The sequence below is a fragment of the Physeter macrocephalus genome, chromosome 11 (genome assembly GCF_002837175.3).
Source record: "Physeter macrocephalus isolate SW-GA chromosome 11, ASM283717v5, whole genome shotgun sequence".
Lineage (NCBI taxonomy): Eukaryota > Metazoa > Chordata > Mammalia > Artiodactyla > Physeteridae > Physeter > Physeter macrocephalus.
In genome coordinates this window covers 170,573,987-170,600,226 of record NC_041224.1, presented here as the reverse complement: position 1 = coordinate 170,600,226, position 26,240 = coordinate 170,573,987, and the positions used below count along the sequence as shown (strand labels likewise).

General features: G+C 35.3%; 1 protein-coding gene and 1 pseudogene across 1 annotated transcript in view; one reads left to right on the top strand and one right to left on the bottom strand.

Annotated features, from left to right (window-relative positions):
- The window catches only part of TC2N (tandem C2 domains, nuclear), a 41,332-nt gene that overhangs the window by 5,574 nt on the left and 9,518 nt on the right, over positions 1-26,240 (top strand). Inside the window, exons 2-9 of the mRNA XM_007105050.4 lie at positions 5,842-5,964; positions 7,759-7,992; positions 14,790-14,957; positions 16,406-16,500; positions 18,027-18,102; positions 18,641-18,741; positions 19,453-19,569; positions 23,304-23,495. Coding sequence (XP_007105112.1) covers positions 5,898-5,964; positions 7,759-7,992; positions 14,790-14,957; positions 16,406-16,500; positions 18,027-18,102; positions 18,641-18,741; positions 19,453-19,569; positions 23,304-23,495 — 1,050 coding nt within the window. The 5' untranslated portion in view covers positions 5,842-5,897. The remainder of the gene's footprint in view (positions 1-5,841; positions 5,965-7,758; positions 7,993-14,789; positions 14,958-16,405; positions 16,501-18,026; positions 18,103-18,640; positions 18,742-19,452; positions 19,570-23,303; positions 23,496-26,240) is intronic.
- LOC112066787 (ribosomal biogenesis factor-like) lies at positions 9,186-9,890 on the bottom strand (annotated as a pseudogene).

Here is a 26,240-nt window from a genome sequence, read left to right as displayed (position 1 = left end):
TTCTAGTAGGTTTTTAGTGTATTCCTTTGACTCTTTTTATTTACAAGACCATGTTGGTCTGTAAATAGAGTTTTACACCTTCATTTCCAATATGGATGCCTTTTATATCTTTCTAGCCTAGTTGCCCTGGCTAGAATATCTATTACAGTGTTGAACAGAAGTGGTGAGAGTGGATCCTTATCTTTTGCCTGGGTTGAGAGGGAAAGCATTCAGTCTTTTAGCAATTACTATGATGTTAGCAGTACATTTTTCATAGATGCTCTTTATTATGTTGAGAAGATTCTCTTCTATTCCTAGTTTGCTCAGCTTTTTAAAATCATGAATGAGTGTTGGATTTTCATATCTTTTTTTGGTACCTATTGAGATGATCTTGTAGTTTTTGTCCCTTATTCTACAACATAATGTATTATGTGAATTGATTTTCAGATGTTAAACCAATGTTGCAATCCTGGGATAAATCTCAATTGTGTATGATATATAATTCTTTTTATAATTTGCTGGATTCAGTTTGCTAGTATTTTGTTGAGGATTTTTGTGTCTATATTCATGAAGAGTATTCACCCTTTTACTTTTAACTTATTTGTGTCTTTATATTTAAAGTATGTTTAAGTAGCATATACTTGGGTCATGCTTTTTTTTATCCAATCGAACAATCTCTAACTTTTAATTGGCATATGTAGAGCATTCACACTTAGTGTGGTTATTGATATGGTTAGGTTTAAATAATCATCTTGCTTTTTTTCTGTTCATCCCATCTGTTCTTTGTTTACCCTTTCTTCTTTTTATGCTTTTATATCAATTGAGTATTTTAGGGGTATGATTCCATTTGATCTCCTTTGTTGGCTTATTAATTGCACCTCTGTTTTCTTACTTCAGTGGTTACTGTAGAGTTTATAGTACATATTTTTAACTTCCCACAGTCTACCTTCAAATGGTGTTACATATACTGCATCACATCTTCTAAAAGGACCTTGCAATAGAATACTCTATTCTTCCCTGCTGGCCTTTGTGATGTTGATGTCATGCATTTTACTTTTACATATGCTATAAACCCCACATCACCATGTTATTATTTTTGTCTAAGCATCAATAATCTTTTATAATAAATCTTACATATTTATCTGTGGTACTCTCAATTCTTTGTGTGTGGGTTTATATTTCATCTGGTATTATTCTTCTACCTGAAGGATGTCCTTGAACACTTCTTGTAGTATGGATCTGCTGGTGGTGCATTCATTCAATTTTTTATGTCCAAAAAACTCTTTTTGTCACTTCCTTTTTTGAAAGATTTTCTTCAGGTATCAAATTAGATGTTGATAGTTTTTTGTTTTTTCCTTTCAACACTTTAAAGATTTTTGCTCCACTGTTTCCTTACTTGTATTGTTCCCTATGATAACTATGCTGCTATTGTTATCACTGTTCCTATGTATATAACGTGTCTTTTTTTTCCAGCTTAAGATTTCTTCATCACTGGTTTTGAGCCATGTTAATATGATGTTCCTTGGCATAGTTTTCTTCATACTTCCTGAGCTTAGTGTTTGTTGAGTTTCTTAGACCTGAGTTTTGTAGGTGTCATATTTGGAAAATTTTAGTATTATTTCTTCAGATATTTTTTCTGCCTCCCCCCATCTTCATGAATTTCAATTACATGTATATTAGGCTGCTTGAAATTGTCCCATGGGTCACAGATGCTCTTTTCATTTTGTTTTTATTCTTTTTTTCTGTCTGTATTTCATTTTGGGTCTCTTATTACTGTACTTTATTGTTTCTTTTGCAATATCTAATCTGCTATTATTCCCATCCAGTGTATTTTCCATCTCAGACATTATAGTTTTCATCTTTAGAAGTTGGGTTTGCATCTTCTTTTGTATCGTCCAAGTTTCTGTTTAACTTTGAACAGATAGAATCACTTATAACTATTTTGATGTCCTTAACTGTTCATTTCATTGCTGTATTGGTTCCAATAGATTGATTTTTCTCCTCATAATTTTTTTCCCCTTCTTTGAATGTCTGGTAATTTTTTATTGGCTGCTACCAGACAATGTAAATTTTACCTTGCATGCTATATATTTTTAGATTTCTGTAATTATTTTTTGCTTTGGGACATAGTTAAGTTTCTTAGAAATAGTTTGATCCTTTTGAGTCTTGATTTTAAGATTTGTTAGGTCAGACTAGTCTTTAGTTTAGGGCTTTTTATTCCCCACCACTGAGGCAAGACTCTCTGAGTCCTCTCCTCAGTATCCTGTGTGAGGTTTTTCCAGTTTTGTTGGTGGGGACAGGCATTATTACTGACCTTGGTGAGTGTTGTTATGGTCTTTTAACCTTTTCTGGTGGTCTTCCCCCAGTCTTGTGTAGTTTTCTTGCATGCATTCTCTGATCAGCACTCTGCTGAAAACTTAAGTGGGACCCTCTGCTGATGTCTATGCTTCTCTCTGGGTACACACCTCTACTCTCCAGTAATCTGTACAAACTCTAGCTCCCTTATTCTTATTTATATAAACTTGTTTCCTTTTCTGCATCCCTCTCCCATCTTCTCCAATTCATTTTGGATGACTCAAGGCCGTCAGCTTTGAAAACTTTATCCCCAGAAGTAGTAATCATTTTTAACCAGTCCTCTCACATTCCCCTCATGATTAGTGTTAAGTATTTGCAAGCTTACTGGGGTCAGAAATGTTGTTTGATGAGTATGTTAGGAGTTTTTACATAAGCTAGTTATTATACTTTGTTTCCTTATCTATCAGCTACATATTTGCTGAGTTCCTGCTAAATTCCCAGCATCATACAAGGTTCTGAGTTTTAAGTGGAAAGTGAGTACAACATTGTTTCTGAAAAGTTTTTATTCTAGTAGGGGAGATAGAACAGGTGTCATGAAATGTCATGAAAAATGTAAAACTTTTTATTTTTTTAATTCACTAGATGTTTAAAGATGAGAGAAATTAGTATGATCTGGGTGGTCAGGGAATGCATCCTCTAAACAGACTGAAAAGGGCCTTTGAAAAATGTGTAAATTTTAAAAACCGCAGAAATCAGTTGCAAGGTATAATGGAAGAAAAGGTGCCATTTAGCCAAACAAATTTCATAGGCATACACTAAACAAGAAAAGTTCAAAATTTATGAGGAAAATTGTAAAAAAAAACTCCCAAAGATATAAACATAAACTTGACTTGAACAAATATTCTGAATAGGAAGACTCAACATCCTAAAGATGTCAGGTTTTTCTAAAATAATTTATAAATGTAACCTGATCCCAATAAAAATGTCATCAGATTTTTTTCCTCCTAGGTCTGGTCAGATTATAAAGTTTATTTGTAAAAACAGATAAGCAAGCATAGCTAGCAGAAGTTTGAAATTGAAGAACAGTAAGGATGGGAGGCTAGCCCTGCTGGATAATGAAACATATTATAAGCCATAATAATTTTTTAAATGTGGTATTGGTTCAGGAATACAGATCAACTGAATAGAAGATATAAAACCAAAACCCAATGGTGGGACTTCCCTGGTGGTGCAGTGATTAAGAATCCGCCTGCCAATGCAGGGTACAGGGGTTTGATCCCTGGTCCCAGAAGATCCCACATGCCGCAGAGCAGCTAAGCCTGTGCGCCACAACTACTGAGCCCATGCGCCACAACTACTGCAGCCCACATGCCTAGAGCCCGTGCCCCACAACAAGAGAAGCCACTGCAATGAGAAGTACGCGCACCACAACGAAGAGTAGCCCCCAATCGCCGCAACTAGAGAAAGCCCGAGCACAGCAACGAAGACCCAACACAGCCAAAAATAAAATAAATGAATGAATTAATTAAAAAACAAAACCAAAAACCCAATGGCATGTAGAAATTTAGTCTATAATAAAAGCAGCATCCTAAAATCAATGAAGAAAATAGGAATTTTTAATAAGTGGTGTTTGTGATACTGGGATAGTCAATTGAGAAAAGCTAGGATTGGATTCACTTCTCATACTGCACCAGGATGTACAATATTGACACACTTATATATATGTATATGTGTAGATATGCATATTTGTATATACAATACACACTCCCCCTCCTTTTTTGCATAGCAGAAAACACCATCATCAGAGTAAATCAATTTCACTAGTAAATCAAAGTGAAAAGAGAACGACAAACGGGAATAACGTTTGCCGCTTCCATTATGGACATTGCATTAATCTCTCAAATTTATGAAAATCCTCTAAAACTGAGGAAGAAAAGGACCAATAACTTTATAGAAAGATGGGCAAGAGATAATGAACAGTGAGTTCATAGAGACAAATACATATTAGCCTTTATATGAAAAGGTGCCCAACCTGATTTATAATAAGAGGTGCAAATTAAAACAGCACAAGATATAATTCCTTTCCTATCGTATTGGCAAAAGTCCAGCATTTTGGCAAATATTCTCTTGGTGATAGATACAGGTACTCTCATACATTGCTACTGGGAATGCAGAATGGTACAACTTTAGAGAGAAATTTAGCAGTATTAAACAAAATTACACATATTATTTACCTTTTGACCCAGTAGTCCTATCTCTAAGAATCTGTCTTACAGATATATACTGGGAAATAATCTGAAAATATGTGTGTACAAAGTTACTGTGTCACTATTTCTAACAGCAAAAGACTGGAAACAGTCCAAATTTTTATCTTGATTTGAAGAAAACTATAAAAAAAATATTTCACCATAGGGGAAATTTGAACATTGGGTAGTTGATTATCTTAAACTTTTTAGATGTGATGATGTTATGGTTATGTTAAAAGAGAGTACCTTTTAGAAATACTTGACATGTTACAACCCATTACAGTTACTGTTTATTTTGATGCTCAAATTGATCCATGTTTAGCCAGTAGAACCCCTTGGAGTTAACTCTTGAGTCCTTCAGCCATATCTTTTAGAGATAATTACTTAAATATTTATGAGTGAGATTATGTGATTGGAATATTTTTCAAGATAATCTGAAGGACAGGGTTAGTAGAGAGATAAAGATGAATTAAGATTTGCCTTGAGTTGATCATTGTTTAGGTGGTAGGGGTGTTGTTATACTATTCTATCTTCTTTTGTATGCATTTGAAATTTCCCATGAAAAATGTACGGGTTGTAGGCATAAATGAAAAGAGTGCATTTGGAACAAAGTCACTGAAGCCAAGGTAGGCAATTGGCTGCTTATACAATTTTATGTTCCTGGTAAATTTAAAACAGACTCTCTTTATTTCCACTATATCTTATTTGTGGTTTAATTAGCTGGTGTGGGTGTGGGGGGGCGGACTGTGCGTGTGGGCGCGTGTGTGTGTGTGCGCGTGCATGTGTGAGAGAGAGAAAGAGACGGAGAGAGACAGAGAAAGTTTAGAGACAGAGAGACAGAGAAAGAGAGTTTAAGATAGATTTTTCTGTGAGTGTAATTCTCAGTATTAAACTAACTCATAAAATATGAAGTTGTTTGTTTATTGGCCCTCATTCATTATAGGGCCTTTGGATTACCAAAAGAATCAATTTGGAGGAAGTGAACATTTTCTCACACTTTCTATGAGTGTCATATTTTCTTGCAAATTTTATTTGGACATTGATTTAGATATATCAGTTGAAAGAAAATTGAGAGTGGATTTTTTTTTCAGATTTAACATTAAGATTGTTCATTTAGTAAATTTTAAGCATGTCATTTTAATAGCTTATAAGGAGCCTAGGTTATATAAATTGCATAAAGGAACAAAAATCTATTTTGCTCTAAACATTTTTGCTTTGGAGCCCTCATTATGTGTTAGAAAGACAGATAATGTGATTTATTTAATGATATCTAATGACATTAAGCATGATCATGTTAACTTGTTTTCTATTCTACCAACAGATTAATATTAAAATTAGAAATTTGTATCTTTTGCTGGACATTGGAGATTGAATGTAATGGCAACAGAATTTATAAAGAGTTGCTGCAGAGGATGTTTCTATGGTGGAGCAGAAAAGCACAACTGTGAGTTTTGCTATGTTTTGATGTCAACATTTATTTAATGTCTTCTTTATTTGTGACATTTTGTGATATAAATGTAAATGAGACATGTTTCCTAACTTCACGGGGGAGGCAGAAACATAAATATAAGGCACACTAGCTCAGTATGAAAGTACCTTGGAGCATAGGGGAGAGAGAGATGAATTCAACTCAGGAGACACTCTAGGACATCACCACAAAGATGATCTGTGGTATGGAAGTCTGAAGAGGATTTTAGCAAGCTGAGTGGGAAGAAGGGAGTAAGGAAAGGTGAAGATTAGACATGAGTATTACAGGTGGATGAAATAGTATGGGCAAAAGTAGGGAGAGAAGTATTTGGGGGATAACATACTCTGGCAAATGTTTTAATTTAAATACAGAGAATTTCCAATTTACGAACAATGCATTAAAAAGTGCCTTTCATGGGGCTTCCCTGGTGGCGCAGTGGTTGAGAATCCGCCTGCCGATGCAGGGGACACGGGTTCGTGCCCCGGTCCTGTAAGATCCCACATGCCGCGGAGCGGCTAGGCCCGTGAGCCATGGCCGCTGAGCCTGCGCGTCCGGAGCCTGTGCTCCGCAACGGGAGAGGCCACAACAGTGAGAGGCCCGGTACCGCAAAAAAAAAAAAAAAAAAAAAAAAAAGTGCCTTTCATGAATGAATGAACAACCAATAGAGAAGAGACCTGTAACTTTATCAAGACCCACATTTATCAAGGACTCCTGGAGATTTAACTTTCTATTGCATGGTTTCCTCAGCTCTTCAAGGTTATGACTGGAACTTTATTTTTCTCTGGCTCTTTCTTATATTTCTTTGTCTAAAGCATAGCTTCTTAGTATGTTTTTGAGTATGAAGGTTCCTTTTTTTTTTTTGCGGTATGCGGGCCTCTCACTGTTGTGGCCTCTCCCGTTGCGGAGCACAGGCTCCGGACGCGCAGGCTCAGCGGCCATGGCTCACGGGCCCATCCGCTCCGCAGCATGTGGGATCTTCCCCGGATCGGGGCACGAACCTGTGTCCCCTGCATCGGCAGGCGGACTCTCAACCACTGCGCCACCAGGGAAGCCCTGAAGGCTTCTTTTTTGCAATAAAACATTTCATAAATTCTAACACAATAGTAGTTGTACTTCCATTCAGTCTATAGACGGTACTAACTGTACATGAAGATTAGCTCTAGGTGTCCCTTACCTCCCCATCCTAAGTCACATCTTAGGAATCACGTATCTTTCAAGATAATGGACAAAATAGGTCATAGAAGCTAGTACAGGGAGAGTCGATATTATTCTAGGGTCAAAGTACATTTTATTTTGTGGTTTGGTAAAGATTTTTGTAGACTTCAGACCTTTAGCTTCTTTTCAAAGTAACTTTTGGTATTTAAGACTGAAATTAACCACTAGTATTGACAACAAGAATTTTTTTGTTGACAGTATTTTTATTTAAATGACTAGATTATTACTCATTTGAAAGCATTGTGGAATTAACTACAATATAAACTTGTTTTCCATCTATGAGCTCTTTTGTGGAAATGAGACTCTTTAAAAACTGCTTTTACCATTATGATAAGTTAATATACTTTGGCAGTAGTATATTAACTTCTCAAATATTGGCTAGACAAAATTAATGTAGATTCCAGAGTGCTTGATAGGACCCAAGAGTAGTTTATGTATCAGCAGTTAAAATTTTAAAATGATTAAATAAGTACCAAAGCATGTTAGGTTTAGATTATTATATTTAAATCTACATACATATTTGTGATTTTTTTTTCTCTTTTCTTTTCTACGCAGTATCTGCGGAAAGAGACTTTAACGCAGCAGTATCAAATAGTCAAAATACTGCTATCTGTATACCTCCATTGACTTCCGTTTCTGTAAAGCCTCAGGTTGGCTGTACTGAGGATTATTTACTTTCCAAATTACCATCTGATGGCAAAGAAGTACCATTTGTGGTGCCCAGGTTTAAGTTATCTTATATTCAGCCCAGGATGCAAGGAATGCCTTCACATTTGGAAGAACTTGAAGGTAAACAGTAAAATGGCAGGATTTAAAAATCAACATGCAGCATTCAAATGCTGTTATTGCTGTTATTTTGCTCTTTTACATATGTAAAGATATAAATATCTTTTATGTACAAATTTTACATTTCATTTTTTATATGTTCTGCTCTTTCTGTAGAGGAACTTACTGTACAGTGTTTTTGAAGTCCATTATGAAATCTGATCACAATCAACACATTTGTGTGTAGATTTGGCCTTTTTAAAGGAATAATATAATTGTAATATGTCAGTTATTCTTCACACATCTAGAAAGAAAAAAAATAGAGGAATTATTCTGTTTTAGATCAGTAAATACAGGAAATAGTCTTATTATTTTCTAAAATTTAGTGTAAAGAGAAATAAGGAAGCAATGAAGTATTCTTTCTTCCTTGCCTTCTTTCTTTATTATTATACTTCTCAGTCTAAATGCACTTCCCATCCTAAACAGCCACTTGAATGAGGTAGATTCATTGGCTGAATTTTGGCTGATGTTGTAGAGGCCAATGGACTAAGGAAGATAAAAGGGAACAACATGTAACTCTTGTATTTTAGAAATAGTTCATTTTAGTTCATTGAAACACTGTCATTCACAATGGTTTATTCCCCGAAAAATTTCAAACATACAGAATAGTTGAAAGAACTTAATGGTGAATGCCTGTATATCCACCACATAGATTCTGTCATTGACATTTTACTATTATACTTTATCACATACCTATCTATCCATTTCTCTAACCATTATTAATCCTTTTGGGGGTAAGGGGAGAATGCATTTCACAGTAAATTGCAGACATCAGTACACTTCCCTCTAAATACTTAAGCATATATATCATTTACTAAAGTTCACTTGTTTACAGTTTTCTTCTTTTGACATAAACTTTAAACACAATGAACTGCCCAAATTTTAAGCATGTATTTGTTGAGCTTTGGCAAAGGGATAGACCAACGTAATCCAAACTTCTATCAAGATCTACAGTATTTCTCTAAATATTTTTCCTGCCCCATCCTTTCTCTCTTCTCCTTCTGGGATACCAATTACACATATGTTGGACCTTTTGATATTGTCTTACGTGTCTGTGAGGCTTCTTTTTTTTTCCACTTTGTTTTCTCCTCTCTATTCTTTTTCTTTTTCTTTTTTTGTATAAGACATTTAATTTATTGGTCTTTTTGGGGAATTTGATGCATCACCAGTGTATTACAACTGAGCCATTAATCTTGTAGCTTCATCAACATTAACTGGTTCATTTTCATGATACTGCTGAGGAGTCAGCTGTTTCTGCAGAGGTTCAAGGGAAAGGCCTTTTGAGAAGCTGCAAGTTCTTTTGTATATCTACAGAAGCTTTATTCACTCTGTTAATTTTTTCTTTTTTTTAGAAAAAGATTTATTTATTTATTCATTTTATATTTTTAAATTTTTGCTACATTGGGTCTTCATTGCCGTGCATGGGCTTTTCTCTAGTTGTGGCGAGCGGGGGCTACTCTTCACTGTGGTGCACGGGCCTCTCACTGTGGTGGCTTCTCTTGTTGCGGAGCACGGGCTGTAGGTGCACGGGCTTCAGTAGTTGTGGCACGCGGGCTCAGTAGTTGTGGCTTGTGGGCTCTAGAGCACAGGCTCAGTAGTTGTGGTGCACAGGCTTAGTTGCTTTGCGGCATGTGGGATCTTCCCAGACCAGGGCTCGAACCCATGTCCCCTGCATTGGCAGGCGGATTCTTAACCACGGCGCCACCAGGGAAGTCCTGTTAACTTTTTCATCACTCACAATGTTTATCTTCTTAAGATTAGTGGTAACTGGTTTTGCTTTAGTTTCAACCTTTTAAGCTTTTTTGGCTGGCTATGTGGAATACATTCCAGGACTTCTGCCCTCTTGGTATATTCTTGGCCATTGTCTCTGATACCCTCATGCAGCTGCTCAAGTTCCAGGTGACACCATCTGCATGCCTCTCCTTTCTGTTCTTAAGGCTGGATAATAATGACCTATTTTCAAGTTCACTGTCTCTTTCCTCCATTATTTCCATTCAGCTGTTAAGTCCATCCAGTGAGTTTTTAATTTTAGATGTATTTTCAGTTGTAATATTTACATTTGGTTCTTTGTTTATAGTTTCTATTTCATTTCTGTGATTTCTTTCCCCCCACCGCCCCCATTATTGTGAATCTGTTTTCTTTTAGGTCTTTGAGTTTTAACATCTTTGTCTACTATTCTAACATCTGGGTCATCTAGGTTTGGATTCTCTGGATTGTCTTTTTTTGAGAATGAGTCACATTTTCCTGTTTCTTTGTGTGGAGTAATTTTGGATTGTGTTCTGGATGTTGGATGTTATGTTGTGGAGACTCTGGAACCTGTTACATTACTCCCATGGGTTTTTTTTTCCTTCCTTCACTCCCTCCCTCCCTCCCTCCTTCCTTTCCTCCCTCCCTCCTCTCTTCCCTCCCTTCCTCCCTCCCTCCCTAACTTCAGCAGGCAATTAACTTGGTTGTACTGTGCTGCAGATTCTGTGTCTTTGGTGGCAGCTGCTATCTGAGCTTAGTTTTTTTATCCTTAGTTGGAGTCTGTCCCACACATGTGTGGTTCAGGGATCAGCCAGATATTTGAGCAGACTTTTAGTCATAGAATTTGAGGTTTTCTCCTTTCCGAGAGTCCCACCTTACTTTCTAGCAGCTGTGGTTGCTCTGAACTCTGCACTCTGTTCTTCAGGCCAGAAAGACTGGGTTTTCTACTGAAATTTTATCCACCCTGCACAGTACCAGTTTTGGCCTGCCCAGAGGCTAAAAGTCATTAAAAACAGGTGGCCATTCCCCTTTGTCCCAGAGTCAAGTGCTGTTCAGAATCCTCACTACTTTTGTTCACTCTCTAGTACCTTCAGGGTATTTTGTTTGTTTTGGTTTGGTTTTGGTTTAGAGTTTATTGTAGTTATCTACAGGAGAGTTGGGTCTGGTAGGAGTGATAATTTTTTTTTTAAGAAGCAAGGAAAGATGAACCCTGAGCCTGGCCTACCACCCTGTTTTGCACATATCAGCAGTGTCTCTGCAAAACAGTTTTTTAAAGTTCTGGCTCACAGGATACCCTGATCAATTGATCTTTCTCTTTCTCTTTCACTTGTTAACAACATTGGGGTTAACCATAGAAATGGTCTTGTAATCTGTTTTTTTGTATCATATATTGTGAAGCTTTTTAATGGCTCCATAGTACTAAATCATATGCCTGTACCATAATTTAGTTAATAAATTCTCTATTTTTAGACATGTAGGGTATTTTATCTATTATTTTCATTATCAGAAGATAAGTAAGAAACACCTACCTGGCAATATGTTATAGTTTCTCTTTTGTCTTTTTTTTTTTCATTGTATCACTAGAAAACAGATTACTTTTTGAGTTGAATGAGTGAGAAATTGGTTTACACTTAAATTATAGGCTCAATAAAGATCTGGTAAAGCCATCTGATTTTTAGCATATTGGAGAGAAAATTATTTTATTTAATTAGAGTCAGGAAAGTATTCTTGGTGCCTAATTATGGATGTCAAACATGTGTATCTTGTATGTTTACATAAATGTGTGAGTGATGGGCTGATATGGAGATTTTGAGAAGGTAGAGCAGACCACTATCAATAATGACTAAAATTATGTTTCAGATATTTTAAATTTGTTAAGTTGCATTGCTTACTTGCTGATGGATCTGATTATAGCTGCAGCTTACTGCTTTGATAACAGATTGTATTATTAACATTTTACTCTGCTTCATCCCATATCTATCTACCTATCCATTAAGAGAATGCATTTTGAATAAATATTGAAATTTTTAATTGGGCTTTTGAGAGGTATAAGCAATTGTGCTACTTTACGTTTAGTTTTATAGCACTGTGATTCTGTAAATTGAGAGAAATGCCTCTTGAACTTTAAAAATGATATCTTTTTAAGGGGAAAATTGGAATTCTTTACTGACTGACTTATAAAGGAAAAATGGAATAAGAATATTCATTTTTAGGGCTAGCCTATAAAGGTAGAGAGTCATCTTTGGTGCTACTGCTCTTGACAGTGCTACTCTTATTACCATAAACAGACTTTTGTAGCAGTGTTGATGTGCTGAATGATTTAAGAGTTAGCTTATAAGGTGTACAGGCTCCTTATAAGGCTCTCTGGCATCATACCTCCCTCTTGGCATCCCTCTACCTTTGTACAGGGCTTGGATTGTACACATAGTTATTTGAACCAGAGTGTGAGGATAAGATCTCACTTCATAACCACATATTTTCTTTTTCTTTTCTGAACTCAGTGTGAAGCCACCTGTTTTATTGTTTAGCTTTTTCAGAAAATATTAGTTTATACTGTGGTTTCCATTTTATTTTATTTTATTTTTTTTGTTTGTTTTGTTTTTGTTTTTTTTTTTGTGGTATGCGGGCCTTCCTCTGCTGTGGCCTCTCCCGTTGCGGAGCACAGGCTCCAGACGCGCAGGCTCAGCAGCCATGGCTCACGGGCCCAGCCGCTCCGCGGCATGTGGGATCCTCCCATACCGGGACGCGAACCCGGTTCCCCTGCATCGGCAGGTGGACGCGCAACCACTGCGCCACCAGGGAAGCCCTATGGTTTCTATTTTAAATGGGATAAAAAGAATTAAAAGATGGTGATGATTTAAACATTTAAAAAACTTTGTCTGTTATTTCTAATGTGAGTCTTAACTTTGAAAGGAATTTGATCTATTATTTTACCCTTTAAAAATTGTGAGATATAATACACATAGAAAAAAGGAACAAAACAGAAATTTACAGCCCAGTGGTTTACTACAAAGCAAAATGCGTGTATGGTCACCACTCAAATAAAGAGAGTGTTACTAGTAAAACAAAAGCTTCTATCTTCCCCCTTTTCAGTCACTCTAGAGTAATCAGAATCCCAGTTGTAATAATCATCACTTTCTTGCTATTTTTACTTTTTACCACCTAAGCACATATCCCTAAATGTTGTGGTTTAGTTTTTTTCTGTTTTCTGACCTTTATATAAATGAAATTATATATTCAATATATATTCTTTTATTATGTGTTTTTTTATATAAATGAAATTACATATACAATATATACTCTTTTGTTATGGGTTCTTTATATAAATGAAATTACATGTTCAGTGTATATTCTTTTGTTATATGAGTTCTTTCATTCAACATTATGACTGAGTGGTATCTCATTGGACTTTTAACTTGCATTTCCCTCATGACTAATGAGTTTGAACACCAGGTTATATTTATTGGCTATTTGGATAGCCTCTCTTCTGAAGTACCTGCTCAGTCTTAAGCCAGTTTATATTTGGGCTTGCCTGTCTTTTTCTTACTGGTTTGTGGGAGTTCCCCATATATTATGGATATGAGCCCTTTGTCAGTTATATATGTTACACATATCTTTTCCCACTCTGTGGGTTACCTTTTCACTCTCTTAAATAGTCTTTTGACAAATGGGAATTTTCAATTGTAATGTAGTTAGGCTTATTAAGATTGTTTTTATGGTTAATACTGTGTTCCATTTAAGAAGTGCTTCCCTGGTCTAAGGCCGTGAGAACTTTCTTATAAATTTAATTAAATATAGAAGTTTTATTGGTTTGCCTTTAACATTTAATTTAGATCTACAATAATCCACATGGAATTTATATTTTGTGAATATGTTTTGTTGGGATGAAGGGTTCTTTTTTTCTATATCAATATCCAATTGTCTGGGGCTTCCCTCGTGGCGCAGTGGTTGCGCGTCCGCCTGCCGATGCAGGGGAACCAGGTTCGAGCCCTGGTCTGGGAGGATCCCACATGCCGCGGAGCGGCTGGGCCCGTGAGCCATGGCCGCTGAGCCTGCGTGTCCGGAGCCTGTGCTCCGCAACAGGAGAGGCCACAACAAAGGGAGGCCCGCATACCACAAAAAAAAAAAAAAAAGAAAAAAAAAAAATCCAATTGTCTTATCACCTTTTATTAATTTTTTTTTTGGCCGCGCTGTGTGGCTTGTGGGAACTTCCCCCACCAGGGACTGAACCCGTGCCATGGCAGTGAAAGCCCATAATCCTAACCACTAGGCCCCCAGGGAACTCTTATCACCTTTTAATGAAAAGACCATTCTTTCCCACTGTTACGCAGTGCCACATTGATTATAAATCAAGTGTCCATAAAATGGGTTTCTCTTTCTGAGCCTTCTACTCTGTTCCATTGATCTTGTTCAAATATTCTATTCTTAATACTGAGTAGAGCAAATTTTTCAGTCTTGTTTTTCTTCTTAAAGATTATTTTTTGGTGTTTCTTGGTTCTTTATGTTTACATATAAATATTTTTATTCTTCTTTTTGTTATTTGATTTCTAACTTTATTGCATTGTGGTTATAGAACATACTCTGATTTCAGTCCTTTCAGATTTATTGAGACTTGCTCTGTGTATCTCAGCATGTGGTCAGTTTTTATAAATGTTCTGTCTTTGTGAAAGGAGTGCATCTCCAAAAAAATGATTATCTTTTTACTTAAAAGATGTTCTTTCTGCAGTAGAAAAATAAAGGAAACTCCAGTCACAAAATGTAGAATTGTCTGTAGGGTAAAGAGGAATGCCAGACATTTATCAGACTGTCTTGAGAGCGAGGTTCATGGCTGATTCTTGGGAGAATACTCCACACAGTTAGACCTGAATAGACATCTGCTCATTATTTTAGATATCAAATGCATGTGATTTAGTATTACTTGAGACATTTTTTTCCCTTTGCCTTGGGTACACCAGTTGTTGGCTAATAACTCCAAGAAAAGGGTTTTGTAAAACTTTAGAAACGCTTGCTTTCAGGATCTGCCAGAGCATCTTTTGGAGCTAGAAAGGTAGAACTTTCCAGTTCATCTCAGCATGGACCCAGCTATGATATATATAACCCATTCTATATGTATCAGCACGTGTCACCTGATTTGAGTCGGCGCTTTCCTCCTCATTCAGAAACAACGAAACGATATGGATCGGGTATGAAAAAAATTTCTCCTCTTTGTCTTTTCTCTTTAACAAATGTAGAAATCAAATTAAATCTAAATTCTGGAAGATATGATTCATCTTATGAAAATCAATTTAAAAATAAAGAGAAAAGCAGGCTTCAGAAGTGATATGATAAACATTGTAACTTCTCTGTGGTTTATATCTAATGTAAAAATGAAAGGTTAATGAGTTATGTATATTGGTAGTTCCAAGTTCCATTTTGTTTGTCCTTTTTTGAAAGAAATTTTATTTTTAGGTTTTGCACATATTTTATATAACATCTATCCATTCATATTCTACAAGTATTTACTAGCTCTATTTTCTGTTCTATTCAGTGAAAATGATGAATTTAGAAACTAATGATGAGATTAGAAATGTAAACAAAGAAAACAGAAAATGCCTAAATGATTACCAATCTTCGTTAGTTTAATATTTGAGACTGTATCAATTATAGACTATCTGTACATCGGATTCACAAAATTTTCACTGATATTCAGGAAAAATATATAGCTATCTCAACCACTGAATTCAGGCTGAGGTACTAGAAATAAAGTAGAAGTACTTATTTAAATATGTATTTCAGCACTGTGCTAGACTATACAATTATTACACAGAATTCCATTCTTCAATGATCTTATAGTTTAGGAAGGAAATTACATATACAGACTAGAAATATAACAGTACATGGAATTCAGTATTGTAATAAGTGCTCATTAAATAGTTGAATTGCATTTAGTACAGAGGACTTACATCCTCTTAGATTATTCTTCTGGGATGAAGAATTGGATAATGTAAGCAAAAAGAATGAATTTTTCCTGCTTGATATTTGATGTGGATGTGAAAATGTGTTGTTTGATTTGTGTTGGTTTCTGTTTCAAACAAAAGTAAAATAATTGAAAAGCAGTTTTTAAACTTGATTAGAAGGCTTTGTCTCTTAAGTAGATTTGCCTATAATATTCATGCTATATGTCCTATAGAGATTTAGTTCATAGTAATTAAGTAGAATTAAGTTTCTCCTTTTTTTTAATGTGTGTGTGTTTTTAAAATTTATTCATTTATTGTTTATTTTTGGCTGTGTTGGGTCTTCGTTGCTGTGCGCGGGCTTTCTCTAGTTGCGGAGAGTGGGGGCTCCTCTTCATTGCGGTGCACGGGCTTCTCATTACGGTGTCTTCTTTTTGTTGCGGAGCACGGGCTCTAGGCACGTGGGCTTCAGTAGTTGTGGCACACAGGCTCAGTAGTTGTGGCTTGTAGGCTCTAGAGTGCAGGCTCAGTAGTTATGGCGCATGGGCTTAGTTGCTCCGCGGCATGTGGGATCGTCCTGGACCAGGGCTCGAACCCGTGTCCCCTGCGTTGACAGGCGGATTCTTAACCACTGCGCCTCCAGGGAAGTCCTTCTTCTTTACTATAAAAATAAGTAATTTTCTCATGTCCCTTTGTAGTTTGTGACTTAAGGACCAATAGACTTCCCAATTCCCCTGGACTAATAAGCAAGTCTATGTTTGATCTTACAAGTTCATCTCAGCAATTCATTCAGGTAAATTATTTCTATGAATTGAATTATATGCAGTAATTTATTTTCAGGCTAAAAATTCAGAAATGTGTGAATTACATTAGGAACAACATGTTATGTATGTTTTGTAGATGTATCTATCCTAATAGCTAAAGAGTAAACGCTTGGCATTTCCCATGTGTGTTATTTCAGGAAGCTCTCAGTTGAATACTAAAAGGCAATAGTTTTTCTTTTGTTCTTTTATGAATCTTACTTTTCTTATGGTATGTAATGAGGCAGTCTTGAGGCAGTTGGAATTTAAAATGTTATACTTAAAAGTGCTTATTGATTTGACTTTCCTTATTGAACATAACTACCTAGTTAGTAAAAATTAGTATTTTTATTGAGATGTAGAACTTTAATTATTCATTAATATTAACACAGTGTTCTCCTATTTTTGAAATAGAATTGAGTTTTTTGATGTTTAAAAAATGTTTTTTTAAATAAAGTAAACTGATTATTATTTAAAAAGTAGAAACCAGAATTAAGCAAGGTAAAAAGACAAGTCACCTATGTTCCTATAACTGAGAATAAAATTGCTATGAAAATATTGTTATATGTACCTGTGGACATTTTTCCACGTGAATGTATATGCATACATTTAAATGGAAATGTATTCTTAATCATCTTCAGTTGAGTTAATTTTTTGCAGAATTAATTCTTTATAGCACCAGTTTTTTTTTTACCGTGCATCAGAATTGTTTGAAGAGCTTGTTAAAATACAGATTGCCAGGCCTCACCCCCAGAGCTTTTTTTTTTTTTTTTAATTTATTTATTTATTTTGGCTGTGTTGGGTCTTCGTTTCTGGGCGAGGGCTTTCTCTAGTTGTGGCAAGTGGGGACCACTCTTCATCGCGGGGCGCGGGCCTCTCACTATCACGGCCTCTCTTGTTGCGGAGCACAGGCTCCAGATGCGCAGGCTCAGTAGTTGTGGCTCACGGAGCTAGTTGCTCCGTGGCATGTGGGATCTTCCCAGACCAGGGCTCGAACCCGTGTCCCCTGCATTAGCAGGCAGATTCTCAACCACTGCGCCACCAGGGAATTCCACCCCCCAGAGCTTTTGATTCAGTAGCTCTGCATCAGGGCCTGAGTTTGTATTTCTAGCAAGTTCCCAGGTGATGCTGATACTGCTGGCCCAGGGGACTATGCTTTGATAACTGCTGCTTTATAGGTTTTTAGGTAACAGGGCACTTCCAAATATATACTGATTTTCATTAGTATTTGCAAGTATGACATATAAACAGTAATCTCTTCCTCCTTATTACAAAACCAAACCAAAAACAGCAAAGGCTTTCCCATATATTACCTAGTAAGATATTTACTATTTTCTTGGTAACACACACACAGAAAACCTTTTCCCCCTTTACTATCTAAAAGTGGCAGATTCTGACCAGTAACACTGTCAGAATGATTAGCACTCAGTTTGGTACTAGGGTGGGTATTGGGGCATCAGTTTCAGAATACTTAAAGTCTGATATGCAACATCTGACTAAAGAAGAATTTTATTTGTAGAGACATGATTCATTGTCCAGTATGCCCAGCAGCTCTTCTTCAAGGAAAAATTCTCAGGGGAGTAACAGAAGCCTGGGTAAGGAATAAAATATTCTACTTTTATATTCTTAAGGGAATTATTTCTGCCCAAAAGTATTTTGAATGTAGTTATGATAAGGTTAAAAAAAGTCTAGATGATTATATCTATGTTGTCAGTGTTATCTGCATATGAATACTCAGATCAGATGGTCCATTTTTTAGTGTTCAGGCATAAAGGCATCTTTAAAATGAAATATCTTTCGTTTGTTTTAAAGTATGTTAGTGAGGGAATTTCCAGAAGCATACAATATTAAGGCCATATCAATGTTATTTGGGAAAGTTTTTCTTAGTTTAAACTTAAATTCTTCAGGTTATAATTGGGCTAAGTTTTTAAGCCAGGTACTTTTTATAGTATATCTTCCCCCAGCACTTTAATAAAAGCATTGAAGTGTGATTTTTGTCTTAATAAATTGACAACTTTAAAAAGTAATTATAGCAATTTTCAGTTGTGCTCTTAAAATTGGGTTGTATCAAAGCTCAGTTGGATTGGAAGGATTGCATAGTAATTCAACCATCTTTGTTCTTTTACAATTCAGATACAATTACTCTATCAGGAGATGAAAGAGATTTGGGGAGATTAAATGTGAAAATGTTTTATAATTCTTCAGTAGAGCAGATCTGGATCACAGTTTTACAGGTAAGTTAATACAAACTTTTCTTACATAATTCAATATTTAGACTATAAATTACAAGCATCTACTGTTGCTCTCTTCTAGGGAATGGGTCAATTCCTTCTTTGGAATTTAGGGTTCTATAGTGTTTTACAGAAAAGAGTATTTAATAGAAGATCTAAAGAAAATAAATCTATAGGTATGATGGAAATATGTTTGCTTTTAACCTCAAGAAGGAAATTGATGTGATGTCTAAAACACTGTCAGATTATTTTAATGTCAATGAAACAGAAGATCTCAGACTAAAGTTTACTTTTATAGTTTTTTTATAAATTTATTTATTTATTATTTTTGGCCGTGTTGGGCCTTCGTTGCTACGCACAAGCTTTCTCTAGTTGCAGCGAGCGGGGGCCACTCTTCATTGCGGTGTGTGGGCTTCTCGTTGTGGTGGCTTCTCTTGTTGCAGAACACGGGCTCTAGGCATGCTGGCTTCAGTAGTTGCAGCACGCGGGCTCAGTAGTTGTGGCTCACGGGCTTAGTTGCTCCGCGGCATGTGGGATCTTCCCAACCAGGGCTTGAACCCGTGTCCCCTGTATTGGCAGGCATATTCTCAACCACTGTGCCACCAGGGAAGCCCTATAGTTTTTATTTAAGTCATTAACTCAAGAAATGTGTCAAATATTTGTATTGTCAGAGTCCTTTGTAAAACTCAAACTGTATTTTTATTTTCTTTCTAGTGCAGAGATTTAAGTTGGCCCTCTAGTTATGGAGATAATCCTACTATTTCTATAAAAGGAATACTAACATTGCCCAAACCAGTACATTTCAAATCTTCAGTCAAGGAAGGCTCTAATGTAAGTGTTTGTGTTTGGCTATCTTTTTATGTTTTTCTCCTATTTGTCACTTTAACCCATGCAAAGAATTGGAATAAGAAAGTGTTTTATTTTTGGGAAACTACAAATTGTGTACCCCTTGCTTTTTTAAAGACCGTTTTGAGCCTCAGAAATACTTGATATTTCATTGTCCAGTATTAAGATGCATTTATTTTTTATTTATTTATTTTTTAAACATCTTTATTGGAGTATAATTGCTTTACAATGGTGTGTTAGTTTCTGCTTTATAACAAAGTAAATCAGTTATACATATACGTATGTTCCCATATCTCTTCCCTCTTGCCTCTCTCTCCCTCCCACCCTCCATATCCCTCTTGTGTCTCCCTCCCTCCCTTCCACCCTCCCTCTCCCACCCCTCTAGGTGGTCACAAAGCACCGAGCTGACCTCCCTGTGCTATGCGGCTGCTTCCCACTAGCTATCTATTTTACATTTGGTAGTGTATATATGTCCATGCCACTCTCTCACTTTGTCACAGCTTACTCTTCCCCCTCCCCATATCCTCAAGTCCATTCTCTAGTAGATCTGTGTCTTTATTCAGATCTTGCCCCTAGGTTCTTCATGACCATTTTCTTTTTTCTCAGATTCCATATATATGTGTTAGCATGCAGTATTTGTTTTTCTCTTTCTGACTTACTTCACTCTGTATGACAGACTCTAGGTCCATCCACCTCACTACAAATAACTCAATTTCGTTTCTTTTTATGGCTGAGTAATATTCCATTGTATATAAAAAGAAAACCTTAATCACTAAAATATATAGGATATGAGTAATATCTAATGAAACTATTTACTTTTCTTGTATTTATTTTTCTTGTATAAATATATGTGTCTATATTTTCATCCTCTCTCCCCTCACTCCACTTTTGCTTTGAGAAATAATTGCATGATTGCAATTAATTTCTTTTAAATACTTTCAGTGATCGTAACTGGAAGACTTATGATCCTGAATTTGTTTTATAGATTCTAGATTTCACTTTAAATATATCTTCATTTTTGTCTTCTGATATGGGTTGAATGGTTAGTGTTTTTCCATACAAATGAAACTTCTACAGGAGCATATCATTTAAAAATAAGTTAATTCAAATGACTAATAAACATGAAAAAATTTACTCTCACTAGTATTCATAGATATACAAATTTAAATTACATATTGCTTTCTCTTTTCTTTCTTTTTTTGCTTTAAAATTAGGAAAATTTTACAAGTACTCTAGACCATAACACTTTCTGGAAATTATTTTGACAATATACATTAAAACCTTAAAATAAGATTATACTAAGTGAAGTAAGTCAGAAGGAGAAAGACAAATACAATATGATATCACTTATATGTGGAATCTAAAATATGATACAAATGAAATTATTTACAAAACAGAAATGGACTCACAGACAGAAAACAAACTTATGGTTACCAAAGGGAAAAGGGGTTGTGGGAGGGATAAATTAGGAGTTTGGGATTAGCAGATACAAACACTACATATAAAATAGATAAACAACAAGTTCCTACTGTTGTATAGCACAGGGAACTATATTCAATATCCTGTAATAAACCATAATGGAAAAGAATATGAAAAGAATATATGTATGTATAACTGAATCACTTTGCTGTACATCAGAAACTAATACAACATTGTGAATCAACTATACTTCAATAAATGATTTTTTTTAAGAAGAAAAAAACCTTAAAATATTTATACTTTTTAACATAGTGTTTCTACTTGAAATCTACTTCATGGCAATAATCAAAGATGCAAACACAATATATATAAAGTATTCTTGGCAGTTTTGTTCATAGAGAAAACGTTGGAAACTATCTAAATGTTTCCCATAGGGGAATGGTTGAGAGAACTCTTGGTATACCATGTATTTGTGTATTTGTTTCCTATGGGTGCTGTTAACAAAGTAACACAAACTGGATAGCTTAGAACAACAAATATTTCTCTCTCACAGTTTCAGAGGAAGTCTGAAATCAAGGTGTCAGCAGTGTTGTTTCCTTCTCTGAAGGAGAATCTGTTCCATCTCTTCCATGCCTCTCTCCTAGCTTCTGGTGATGGCCAGCAATCCCTGTCATTCCTTGGCTTCACTCTAATCATTGGCTTTCATCTGCACATGACCACGTGTCTTTCATCTCCATGTGTCTCTGTGTCTTCACATGGCTATTTTCTTATAAGGACGCCAGTTATATTGGATTAGGGGTCTGCCTACTCCAGTATAACCTTATCTTAACTTCACAAATTACATCTTCAATGACTTTATTTCCAAATAAGGCCACATTCTGAGTTACTCAGGGTTAGGACTTCAACACATCTTTTTTGGGGGGAGACACAATTCAAACCATAACACCATGTGATAGAATACTAGGCAGCCATGAAAAATAATGTTTAGGAAGAGTTTTTAAGGACATGGAAAAATGTTCTTAATAAGTGAAAAAGCAGTGATCAAAATTTATGTGTAAATATTAGGATCTCACTTTACAAAAATATGCATTGTAGAAAGTCTAGATGGAAATAAATCTTAACTCTGGTTTTAATCCTGATACTCACAGATGAATACTTACTGAATTAAACACTTTCACTTTTTGATTTTCAAATAAAACTAAGCTAACTTAAGAAAAGTTAGGGGAAAATGTTCTCATATTAAAACTTGCTTGGAATCTTTTAAAATTTATTATTAAGTTGTTTAGGAGTCCCCTATTATGGCAAAATGTAAAGTAAACCAGCACACTTAACTTCATTTGTAAGCTCACTGCATCTGAGTTTAAAAATTAAATATTTTATGCATACTGTATTATTGATGTGATCTATGGCTTGAGATTGAAAGAAAAAGAAAGCTCAGGTGGTTGGGAGGCTCTCAGAAACACAATTCTGACTACACAGACATAAGTGATTATGGTAAAAGTGAACATTTGGGCACAGTATCTAAAATATTGGTGTTAGGAAGTTTATAAGCAAAAAGCAGTCTAGTGTCAAGAAGATGTTAGGTCACAGTAAGCCAAGGTTTTAAAAATATTAAAAGTAATATAAAGAACATTTGAAAATAGTCTGGGCATGGAAAACACTGACTTGCTGCCTGGAGTGGAAGATTATGAGAGAAGGTAGAACTTGGACCTCACATTTCCCTTTGTCTTCTCTGTCAAGGAGATCGATTTTCAGATAGGAGAGAGTGGAACAAACATCACCAAAAGATAAAATGAACCCCAAATTAGATGGGAAGAACATTAGACAAAGAATAGCTCCTTTAAAGAAATAATTCAAGTCTCTTATTAATGTGAACAAATTAGATTTTGCATACTGTGAGAGCTTGCATGAGATTCTTGAAGTACTCTCATTAACTGTTGAAGCAGTGTGGTGAATAGCAGGAATGATACTCCAGAACCAAAGATGGAGAGCAACCTAATTTTTTAAAAGGGAAAAAGCTGTATTCTGGTGAACTTGATGTTGATATTGACTAAATTCCTGACTAAGTAATTAAAAGGATTTGTGAAATTAAGAAGGGCAGTATCCAGAATAAATTTTGGAAAAGCAAGTCATGGCCATTCTCATTTTCATTTTCATTAAAAAATATTTTTTGTTATAAAAATATTAAATTTGCCTTTCCTAGATTATAAATGTTATTTTTGTTTATTTTGTATTGGTATATGACCCTTTTTTCAGTCATTCTATTAACATATTTTATATTTTCTTGATTTTTATTTTAGACTATTGAATTTATGGAAACGTTTGTATTTGCTATTAAACTACACAGTCTACAAACTGTAAGACTTGTATTTAAGATTCAAACCCAGACTCCTAGGAAGAAAACTATTGGAGAATGCTCACTATCACTCAGAACTCTTAGCACACAGGAAATGGATTACTCTTTGGATATATCACCTCCTTCAAAAATTTCTGTAAGTGATATAATATGTAAAGTATTTCACACTTTTAGAATTATTTAGTGGATGAATTTTTGTTTGTTGGAGTATAATTTGAAAACTAGAATATATTAAAGGATCAGGAAGGCTCTCAAGAAGCAATAGTAACATAAATGTAATGTAAAAAAGTTGTAATTATGTCATTATTTAATAATTTTTTAAAAAGTTGATAAAATGTTAACAGAGCCCCTTTTCTTTCTCCTTTGGAAAATAACCTTAGGGTTACTTTCTTCTAGTACATGTTTAATTAATGTTTCGTACTTCAGTGTAATAACCCTAAGTATGAATAATTTTAAATAATTTTTTAGGTTTTTTTTTTAGTAGCTGATAACTTAGGAAAAGCAAGACAGAATCAATAAACTACAAACTCAATGAGAGATTGTCTTGAAATAGATTAGGAAAGCTTTAATCATGAGTAAGCACCATGTCCATAAATTGGGTAGAATGGAGGATCTACAGCTGGTGTTTTTTTGTAAAGAACTTCATTATTTATAGTGCTGATTGATTTTTGAGACCCAGTAGTTGCTTCTTTCAACTAGCCAGCTGAACACTGTTTAAGTTGTTTAGAAATTCCTAATGATTTAATTATGTAGTTTCTGTGTCAGGATAATATATATATAGAAATCAGTCATAATGCTTCATAAGGTTATATGTGAACTTATATGTGATTTTAAATTTACATAGGATTTATATTTTACCTACTTTGAAAAATATTTAAGGTGCTTGAAGTGGTTCTTAACCTGGCTACACATTAGAATCACCTGGGGAACTTTTTAAAAAAGCCCACACTTAAACCATTAAATCAGAATTTGGGGAGGAGTGAGCCAGAGGCATCTGTAATTTTCAGAAGCTACTCAGGTGATTCTAATGTGTAGCCTGGCTTGAGAATCACTGAACTGAGGGGAAATTAGGGATTAAAAAATAAACAAAAGATTAATCAAGAAGAATTGAAAAATCTTGTTATTTCTTGTCTCTTATTTTCTGTCTCCATACCAAATGTGTTTTCTTTATAGCATTGATTATAACTTAGAATTATTTAAGTTACTTGTTTTAAAAAAAAACAAGGCTTGAGCTTCCATCTTTTTTCTTCATATTTTACTGTGCCCATAGTAAGGGCCCGTCATATTCTTGGCATTGAATATTTGTATGTAGGTTGATATGAAAGAATAAATGATGAATGAAAGCATGCTAAATTAGATTGTTATTTTCTGTTAAAGTATAGCAAATTTGTTTTCTAACTGTGACAGGAGTTTATCACATCTTTATCATTTACATCTACTACTAGCTTAGTAGACAGTAATCTGCAACCATATTTTACAAAAGGCACATATTGCTATTTAAATGGATAATTCATAGATTAATTTTTTTTAAATATTATTATAACACAGCATTTTATTATGATTGCATATCTGACTCCTCCAATAGCCTTGAGATTTTCTAGGGCAATAATCTGCCTCATGGGTTTTTTGGGTTTTTTAATAGATTACATCTTTAAAAATTAGTAGAGTATAGTAGAAGATAACTCAGCAAATGTATTTTCTGGGGAATTGAGACATTATAATCTTAATCTGCCTTGGAGAATCTGAATGAATGATTATGGCACAGTTTCTACAAAATTATATTTTGCGTATCAGATGTTTTATAAACATTTGTCTATCTGTTGTCTGCCATGTGCTAGGGATACAAAGATTGATGGCTTGAAAGAAGGGCTTGCAGGCTATATTGGACCAGTGAATTTATATTACTGAGTGTGAATGTTTCTTATTATTGGCTAAAAGCAAGAATAATATGCTTTGTTTCCTGTGTTGAGGGGGAAAATTTATATTCTAATTGTGACATTGAAAGAGCCAGACTTACATACCCATCCTTCACACTGACAAGTGTTTTATCATGAACAGCAGAATTTTCATATAGAGCTAATAATTTCCTGAGTACAGAGTTTTTGACCTTAACAGCTAGCTGACAACTCAAATTTCTGTGTTGAATAATGTGGAAGACATAAAGTTTCCCTGAAGAAGTAGCTGACATTTGAAGAAACTTAGCATATGACTGACTTGGTCCTAAGTGATTTAATGCTCACACCGAACTTACGAGCTTGCTGCTCTTGTCATCCCTATTGTGGAGACCAAGACCTTGAAGCACTTGCCTGAGTTCATATAGCCTGTTGTTGGGGAAGCAGGATTTGAACCGAGATATTCTGATTCCACAGCCAGCTCTCTTTACCGTGTCGAAGAAAATTATCAATAAACAGTCTATAATAGGAATAGAAAAGAGTTTTATTTGAGCCAAACTGAGGACTATAGCCCAGAAAACAGCCTCTCGGATAACTCTGAGGAACTGCTCTGGAGAAGAATGGTTTTCAGCACAGTTTTATATCTTGTCAGAACAAAGAACATCAAACAAGTCAGGGATACATTCCTTCAAGGTTTCCAAAAAAAAAAAGATCAGCGTGTGCACAGCAAGTCAGTATGGCCTTGGCACCTGGGAAGGGAGTCTTATCCTGGATGGGGGACCAGCAGTGGCATCCCAGGAAGGGAGGCATTTCATCTTTATTTTTAACACGGACATTCTTTACTTCTGGTCAGTGCGCCCTTTCCTTTAATAATTAAAGCAGATGTACAATGTATGCTTGATAGGCCACAAACAGGCTGTTTCAGTTAGCATAAAATTCAAGTTAACTCATGTATAAGCCAGAATGACTTCCCCATACCTCAATATGTG